This window comes from Populus euphratica, unplaced genomic scaffold (genome assembly GCF_000495115.2).
Source record: "Populus euphratica unplaced genomic scaffold, PopEup_1.0 scaffold93.1, whole genome shotgun sequence".
Classification (NCBI taxonomy): Eukaryota; Viridiplantae; Streptophyta; class Magnoliopsida; order Malpighiales; family Salicaceae; genus Populus; species Populus euphratica.
In genome coordinates, this window is record NW_011499873.1 from 637487 (window position 1) to 647554 (window position 10068).

General features: G+C 29.7%; 2 protein-coding genes across 2 annotated transcripts in view; both read right to left on the bottom strand.

Annotated features, from left to right (window-relative positions):
- The window catches only part of LOC105127766 (amino acid permease 3-like), a 70225-nt gene that overhangs the window by 16252 nt on the left and 43905 nt on the right, over positions 1 to 10068 (bottom strand). The window lies entirely within an intron of this gene.
- Positions 247 to 2836, bottom strand: LOC105127765 (amino acid permease 3-like). Its single transcript, XM_011029175.1, has 6 exons — positions 2618 to 2836; positions 2263 to 2496; positions 2046 to 2139; positions 1563 to 1917; positions 610 to 1430; positions 247 to 308 (listed from the first exon to the last, which is right to left on the bottom strand). The coding sequence occupies exons 1-5, from the start codon at positions 2721 to 2723 to the stop codon at positions 777 to 779; spliced, it is 1443 nt and encodes a 480-aa protein (XP_011027477.1). The 5' UTR covers positions 2724 to 2836; the 3' UTR covers positions 247 to 308; positions 610 to 776.

Here is a 10068-nt window from a genome sequence, read left to right on the forward strand (position 1 = left end):
TGCTGAACCTTAGCCCATTGATGGAGATATTGCAGTGATTTATAACCACGACACTAGTATTTGATCATGTAAAGATACAAACTCTTATGAAGTAAAACTTGTATATTGCAGTGATTTATAAATCACCACACTAGCATTGATCATGTAAAAACACATACTCTTATGGAATAAAAATATCCTTAAATTCTCAAATATATATACGAGGTTACATGGTCACACTACAACAACAAATTCGCATAGTTTTCAAAAAATAGAAAACAGAAAATGTTTCACAAATTCATTAATGTTTGCACCCATTCATCACAGCTCTTGATCAGTTCCTTTTACTCAAGCTGTAACGAAATCTTTGGAACTCGGTGGCGTAGATCATCAAATTAAATTTTCCACCAGGGAGTACTGATTAACCTTAGCCTCACGCCAAGCAAATATTTTCAACTTCAAATGCCAAGATCGTATTAATGAACGAGGAAGGAGCAATTCTAAACAAACCATGAGGCTTTGGCAAGTAATTTTCTCGGTAGAAACATCCCACAATATTCCTTGGGTTCAGGAAACTTGGTCCCTGCTTAGGAAAACAAACAAAAAATCTGAAATTGCGTAACCGAGCACGATACATCGTAGAGGTTACAGTTGAAACTTCTATAAAGCACTACTAACCCTCCTAATTAAGACCTTAGTCTTGCAAAGTAAATCGCAGCTTCGAGGTTTAGCTTCCCTTATAATGTAAACCTTTTGTCTTCTAATTGGCCATTATTGACTGCTGATATTGCACTGATTTAGTAACTGGTCTGGAAGGGTTTGATCGACTTGAGATCGCCGACAATTCCAGCAACAGAGCCAGCAGCGGCAGCCATAGTGATGATGAGGCAAGCAACACTTAGGATCTGCAGGCAGAGCCATCTTTTGCTCCACTTTGGTATCTTCTTTTGTACAATATACATCTCCACAGGGAAGTAAACAGTCAATGGCCAAAATCCCAAAGCCCCAAGTAAACCAACTATGTCATTAAAGAAGGGAAGGAGCATTGAAATCACAGTGGTGAGGACCACAAAGAGGGCCCTCCAAATCATTCTAAAGAGATTGAGATTGTAGGGGCGGAAACCAGGAATCGGGATTTTGATGTCTTTCGTAATGAATTCACTATCTGGGAATCTTTGAGCTGCTTCTTTTTCGATGAAAGCATAGAGAGGTTGGCAGTAGACCTGGTATGCGCCAACAAGGTGAATCACTATGGCAGCATTGGCAATATCAAGCAGCCAGTATGGGTTATAAAAGCCAAATCCAGTAAGGAGGTTTCCAGGGGACAAGTCTCCAAAAGCAGCATAGCCAAAGCAGCCACAGAACATGTAGAAAAGGGTTGTGACTACAACACTTATTAGAGTTGCCTTCTTCATTGTCTTGGCTTCTGATGGTGGCGATTTGATTGTGTCCTGTTAATTATGATACAAACCTTGTAGGTTAGTTTAAATTCTAAGAGAAATTATCCACCATATCCTATATATAATGTTAGCAAATGAAATGAGTAAGCTGCAAATATATATATATATAATGTTAGCGCTCACCTGAATTTCAACGAGGATCATGGAGAAAGAATAGGCAAAAGCAATGTCACCGAGTGCTTGGAAGCTCTTCCATATCTTTTGGGTTTGAGTCACGGTGCCAACGCTTATTCCAGTTAGACTTCCACTAATTTTTCCATTTTCTATAACTTTACCAATGCCAAGACCTAGACCAATTGATGAATAAGTGAAGGACATGACTGCAGCGACAAGAGAGAGCCAGTGTAACTGATCAAATCCAGGAATTTGAGACAAAAGTATCTCAGCTATGCCAAACCCTATCATATATGGATTGGCATTCATACGGCATGGATTTTTTCCACCACTCTTGTAAAAACAATTTGACCTCTTTATTGCCCTGTAAGTGTAGAAAGGAAGAGGATCATTAGCCCAAAGAATTCATAATATATCGAGGCATGATCAGAGATTACAAGTAAGAACAAAGAAAAAATTTGAGTTTTTGTTGACTTGAAAGTGAAAGCTTACATCATGCTTATAGATGATGCAATTGTGTAGCCAATGGCAACTCCAAAAAGATTCAGATACTGAACAAATCCACATATCTTGACCTTAACACCACCTGAGAAAAAAAAAAAACATATTATCAAGAAATTATATTTTTTAAAAAATATCAAGCACAATATCTGTATATATTTAGTAGCTTTATATATATATATATATGGTAGCAGGACTGGTTAGTTACCAAGATTGGACCGAACAGCATCCATGTATGTGTAGTTTCTCTTGCCGGTAATAGGATCACCAGAGCGGTAGCAGGCAGAGAGCAGAGTCGAAGTATAGCAAGTGACAAAAGAGAACAAAAACATGACAGCAGGTCCAGCGATCCATCCAAGCTGACCTATAGCCCAGGCCAAGGAGAGAACACCAGACCCGATAACAGCTGTTATGATGTGAGCACTTGCAGTCCATACGGTACCTGGAAACAATTGAAGTTGAACAGAATATATATAAGTTTTTTTATACATATATTTTCTTGGAACTCTTACTTAATCATAGCAAACGGGAAAAAAATATAACGTAAAGAAGTTCTGAAATACCAGTTCGCTTGAGACGGCCATCGTCATCAAACCACTTGGAGCCACCTTGTTGATGCGTGTCAATGGAGATATCGAGAACTTGGTGATTCCTTGGGCTCGTGTTCATATTTCTGATATAACTGAGAGGTAGCAGTAGCAGAATTTTAGAATAGAGTTGTGTTTGTGTACGAGAGACAGAGCGAAACAAGGACAGTCCTCTCAACTTCGTAATTAATTAAAAAGGGTAGAGTGGAATGGAATGCAAGAGGGTGGGTATTTATAGATGACTCCCTGGCATACGTGATCATTGAGGCGTGTTTGGAAGGGTATGTTGGTAATTTTATTTTTGAAAATATTTTTTTTAGAAATATATTAAAATAATTTTTTTAAAAAATATTTTTAATATTAATACATGAATGACAAATAAATAAATAAATAAATATTAAAAAATACTTTTAAAATATAAAAAGTATTATAAACTCGCACAATCCTAAGCTTCAACCGGATTCTACGCCCTGGTCCTTCTGTCCTGGGGATCCCACAATACAGTAGAAGTGAGACTTCACAGCTCTCCTTTTTCTTTTTCTTTTTTTTAAAAAAACTGGATAATTTGATTTCTTTTTATTTAATTAATAAGATCGCAAATCTCTTGCGACCACTTATCTATCACCACTACGGCACTACCCAACTTCAATAACCAGCACTTTCTCAGCCATCACTTGACACGTGTTTTAAATACGGTTATATTTTTTTATATTATTCATGTGGGGAAAATATTAAATTAGTTCCCAAACTATAACTTTTATCTCAATTGAGTCCTCATTAATTTTGTTTCTCATTTTGATTTAGTCACCTTACCCATATGCTAAGTTAATTCTTGGGATTTTAAATATCAAAAAAATGTATTGATGTGTGAGGAAATATCATTTTCGCACAAACCATGCATGTGGCCTTGGTAGGAAATATATGCATGATGGTGAGATTTTACTCTTGATCAAATATTAATATGAGAGTTGAATAAATGTTTCATATGAGTAATTCATTATAAAAAAAAATTCTAATTGTTTTAAACGCGCAAGCTAAATAATATAGATTACAGTTATAAATTGTACCACCTAAGCCTCCTAAGTTGTTGTTCTTACCCCCCCCCCCCCCCCCCCCCAACACACAAAAAGGGATGATGTGATTGCTTATGTAAGCACATGTGGCGCTGACATGGCAAAGATTGACACGCCCTCCTTTTTGGAGGGAATTTGTAAGGATATTAGCGCTAATGCTTAATCTAATGATTAAGGCTTCCTTTGTTTTCTTGATGCCGTCTGTGATTTGTCATAATTATTTAATTAATTAATACATAACACAAGTTTACACTGAAAATGTTTAAAGTTTTAGTTAAAAAGAATTATAATTTTTTATTTTAAAAAAATATTTTTTAAATTATAACCACACAAATACTATTATAATATCAAACAGCAATAATATTTTTTTTTACAATAAATTCTTGAATGTGTCATGATTTTTCTACATTAAATTTTAGTGAGTCAAATTTAATTTTGATTAAGAGCTTGTTTAATAATATAGTTGTAATTATTTTTAAAATAATTTTTTATTCTTAAATATATGTTAATATTTTTTTATTTTTAAAAAATTATTTTTAATATCAGCGCATCAAAATAATTTAAAAATATTAAAAACATATTAATTTAAAATAAAAAAAAATAAATTTAAATTTTTTTAAAAAATAATTTGAAAATGCAAAAATAAACAGCTCATACTATTACTAAGTGATTAAGGGGTCAATGAATCATTATATGCAGTCTTTCACATAAAAATAAGTAAAAGGAGGTCTTTCCTCTAATCATGGATGTGTTTGGACCTCCAATTTTTTTTAGTGGCTGTGAAGCTCATAAACAGGTTTGGTAGATGGAATCGGTGCTTATTTTAGTCTAAGTCTATTTCTATATTTATTCGAACAATTCTTGATAATCTATGCTTTGATCTTCTATAAATTTGAAGTATCGGGTTGCATTATGCACGTGGTAATGATATTGGAGCAAGCTATTCTACGCATCTCCTGTCGTGCTGTTAAAACCCTGTGCCTTCCATATCACAACCTTCTACTACACCATATCAGTTATTGTTTGGAAAAGGTCCTCCTTCCATCATCCTCGATGAGCAAAATGGATGTTTCACTTTTCGGTTTTGAACCAAAAGAGTCGATGGTTTAGCCAAACCTAATTATGTTTCGATGAAAAATAAAAGAAATAATATGTCAATTTATTTTAAAAGAATTGATGCGTAGTATAAGGATATTTAATTTCAATTGAGGAAAAATCACTTCATATTATTTTTTTTTATCAGTCAAGAGAAGCTGATTATTTCTCTCGACTATAATAAAGAAAAGTTTCCTATTTTTTATGTTAACAAAAACACATGTGTCGTCAAAAGAAGAGACGGTAGAGAGTTTTCATGAGAGAAAAGTCTTCTTACCTACATTTAAAAAAAAAAATCATTATTACAGGTTAATGTTGAAATTGAGGTCACTGGACAGTGAAAAATTGTTTTGATTCGAATGATCAAAACAATCGACTAATTATTAATTCTTTGACGCACAAAACAGCCTTGTGATATTTCTAGTAAGATTTGAGTAGGAGTTTGAAATATATATATATAATTTTACAATGACTGAACATAATTCATGACGTTGCAGTAAGTATGACAGCTAATTTACTGTTATTTTAAAAATATTTTTGAAAAAAATTAAATTTTTTTAAATTAATATATTGTTAATACTTTTATATTATTTTGATGTGTTAATTTTAAAAATAATTTTTTAAAAAAATATCAATAATATATTTTTTTAAATAAAAAATATTTTTAAAAAATAACTATAACTATATTTTCAAACCCTCTTTAATTAATAGCTTTGTAGTAAAAAAATAACTATAACTATATTTTCAAACCCGTTTTAATTAATAACTTTGTAGCAAAACATTCTCATGTTTTTATCATTACGAACAAGCCTTGTTAGATCGTATAATTATAATCTCCTCACTCTCAAACAAAAACAATTATAAGATTTAGATATTCTTAGAAAATACTTTATTACTATTTAAAGATTAAAAAAAAATGAAGATAAAATGAAAACAATAAAAACACAAAGAATATGTCTCCATATACATCTTGTACTGTAATAAGGAAAAATCATAAATGTTAAATATATATATATATATACGTGAATTGTGTATATATTATATGAAAATATATAAATATCCTTACATATATTATAAATTATTGAAACACCAACAATAATTAACATGTAATGAAGGAGATTGATCAGACACCCGAGGCAATGAAGTGCATTTTGCTTGCGTCATGCTGATCTTCATGGAGTGACGTAGATTCACGCTAACCTATATTTTCTTATACTTATGAAAATCATTAATGATGATTTTGAATTTATAAACATTGTAGACGTGAGCCCATGTCATGTCGATGGTCGAGTGACTTTTACACTAGTTTTGTAAAGTTATAAATACAATCAACCGAATATTTTTTTTTGTAAATTTGAGTTTGTTTTAAGAGAGGGAGGGTCCGAGAATGAATATTAAAGGATTAATTAAATATGAAACATCTAATATTTATTACTGAAAATGTTGAGCCATACATATAAATCAAGATATCAATAGAATTCTTTAAGGTTTACTTTCAACTTATTTTGTTAATTAAGTTTTATCCACGTAATCTTAATGATGAGTTAATCCCATGTTTAACGAGTGTCATACATAATCTTACATAGAACTCAGGTAAGCGATCATATTTTTTCTATCCTTAATTGAAAGACTTCCTGCCTTAAACGATTTTGGTATTTAACCTTTAAATAAAAGAGTTAACGCTTGTGTTAGTTAATTTTTTTATTGGGAATTAAACTTTTTTTTAATTTGAAGCTTAAAAGAAGCTTCAAAAACAAAGAATTTCAAAACTTTTTAAAACATGGATGGATTGCAATGAAAAATAGTTACATGGTAATGATATTAAGGCACATTATTATTATTTTAGGTATAAATCTCATGTCTAACTCATCTCTCAATAACTCATTGAGACCACGAAAAAAAAAGTGCAACTTGCAAGAATGCCACTAATAATTGATTCGTTAACATCCTCATTTATTGGCTGTCTACTTGTCTTGTAGTTCCACCACTGCAGCTATCTATTGAAGTCGAAATTGAAAAGAGAAAAATGGGTCCAGCTCGAGTCTCTATTGGTGGAGTCGTGATTTCACCTGTATGTGCGGCGAAGATCTCTCAGGCGGTCAGGTGGAATTGAAATAAAGTGGAGGAGACCTTGACCCTCGTGAAACATAAACATAAACATAAACATAAACATCGTGTTTCTCATTTCTTCCTTTTTCCACCTCTATGTCCTCCTTCTGGGTGGTTTGGGCCTGGGCTTTGTCCCCCCCCCCCCCCCATTCCCTTTTTTGGTCCAAATTTACCGCTTTGAATTTCTTTCTTTCTTCTGTTAAGTGCGGGGGTGGTGTTTGATATCAAAGCGGTGATTGATTTTTAATATATTTTTTTATTTAAAAATATATTAAAATATTTTTTTATTTTAACAGTAGTATATTTTAAAAATATAAAAAAAATTATAAAATTTTTAAGAGGTGTGTTGACAGCATAAACAATCACCCTTATAATGTGTTTGGTATTGTTGTGGTTGTGATTTGAAAAAAATTATTTTATAAAAAGTATTTTTAGTTAAGGTTTGTTTGAAAAAATAAGTATTTGGTTAAAACTATGATTGAAATTGAAGTTGAAGAAAAAGTAGTTTAATGTGTTTGGTTAAAAATACTTTTAAAATTAAAGTTATAAAATAATTTTAAAAAATATATATTAATATTGATGATTTTAAATTTAGATATTTTAGAATTAATTACTCCTATTACATCATGAAATAAATAATGCTTTATATAAAATATTATTTATTATTCTATTATGTACAAAATTCATTCGATAAAGACTAGAAGTTCCATGGTTTTTTGAGCGTGCAACAAAATCAAGTAAAATATCATCAGAAATAAAATTAGAATTGCGATTAAATTTCACAAATATTACGTCATCATGTGATGTTCTTTTAATTTATGTAGTGTTATTAAATAATATTAAACATTAATTTTTTGAATAAAATATAATTTTTAAAAAATTAAAAAAAAATTACCGGGTCAAATGCAGTCCAATGAATTATGTTCACGTAAACAGTACAAACAAAAAATTCACCTGATACCATTTACATAAACAATAGCAGATGAATGCTTCTCATAGGTGAATTATAATTAACATGGGCATTGCTCACTTTTTAAGTGAACAGTGTCAAAGTGAATTTAATTCATCTAGCATCACCTGGCATGGACATTGTTATAAACAGTGCCCATGTAAATAAAGAGAATTAGTTGGAGAGAAGCAGCTCTCAGTTGTTTTTACAAAACCTCGGTTTGATGGAAAAAATTATAGGGCTCGTCAAATAAAAAACTGTTTTTTGTTATTACCAAACACTTAATTTACATGATTTATTTTAAAAGTTAAAGCTACTGCAAACACTCTTTTAATATACCATAAGTATTTGAGATTTGAACCCAAATTTGGATGTCTATTTGCTGCAAGTTTTGGTGCTCATCAACCACGAAATTATCTCACTTGAACGAATTACAATTTAATTATAAAGATTTCTTAATCTTGAGTTCGTCAAAAAATTAATAATGCCAATATTCCATATTGATTAAAAAAAGATGTGGAGTGGAGCGCCTTAAAAAATACTCTGAATACAATTTCTGTCAAGAGAAGTATGCGTTTTTAGAAACAAGATCTATGAAGTATATGGATTAACTGAAGATCATGAGGTACTACACCTCTTAAACTATATGGGCTAGCATCACCAAAAACGTCTTAAAAAAGAGCAATGCATTTCTCTCCAACGAGGATGTTAAAAAAAGACCATGGGTCCACCTTCCAAGTGGCTGGTTTACTGGTAGGTAGGTACTATAGCCCAAAAATTAATTTAGTATAACTCTAAAAGATAAATATATTTTTAATGCGTAGGTCTGCACAGTTCATTCTTTGATGTATTATTTTTTATTGAATATGTAAATTTTTTATTTTTTTGATTTGATTTTCAAACTTTTATTTTTAATGATTTAGTTTTGATTGAAGATGAATTAATTTTAATTTTTTTTATAAAATAGTGAGATTGAAAAAAAAAAGAATCAAGATGAAAAAAACACCAAACATTGGTGGTGTGCCATAATTTTTTTAAAAAATATATTTTGGTTCTTAAATATCAAAAATAACATAAATTATACAACTTTGATACCTCAATATTTTTTAAATTCAATTTTAATATAAAATTCTTTTTTTGTTATTTTTTATTTTTTGGCATCTAATTAAGAGAAGTCATTGAATCTCAACAAAAAAAATATATATATATTGTTAATACTGATCTAGACCATCAAAATAAACAATATTTCTATCCAATGATTCTATTTAACGAAAAAAGTTCATGTTAAATGTTTTTTTACTTTTAAAGTTGGTAAAAAAACATATATAAACTCATATTGATTTTTGGTTTCACATTAATTTTGGTTTTTGAAATGACTTCTTAAGTTCTTTTAAGTCATGGACAAGTTTATCATGCTTTTAAGGTATTTTACAGGTAAAAAATATTTAAATACTAATTTTTCTAACTATTAATATAATCAAAATATAAGTAAATCAAACTACGTGTTATTTATTTTTTTTCAAAAAACTTTCAATTAGGAAATATATCATCTATTCCAATTGCAACAGAAAAGGAAAAAAAGGGCTCAACCCCAGGTCCTGATAAAAGAGGTTAGATACAACAATACTTGACCTCTGCTTTTTTAAAAAAAATTAATGGTTTTTTTCTAAAAAAAATTAATATTTAGATTAGTATCCCTTCTCTCTTTTATTTTATTTAGAGAGTCTTTTAGATGACGATTTTTTTAGTTATGTATTTAAATTTGAAGAGTTTTTATAATTTATTTATATTTTTTTTTTATATTTTTCATAGATGAAATTTATTTTTAAAAATAAAAATTTATTTGCAAAAGATATTTATAATATGTGCCTTGTATGATATCTTGTTTCTTTTTATTTTATTCAATCAATTTAATTATGTCTCTAATTCTATTATTGTTTACTTGAATAAAAAATTATTTTAATAAAATAATTAAAAAATATAATAAAGTAAATATCTGGTTTTTTTAAATTAAATATTTTAATTTGCATTTTTTTTCAACTTTTTAATTTTAATTTATAGATATTATTTATTATTTATTTATTATCACATATGATTGTTATCTGAACTCGCGACGTCATAAAGGTTACAATGCTAATAAAGCAAGAAATCGTAAGAATAGTGTGTGTCTAACTATATATATATATATATATATATATATG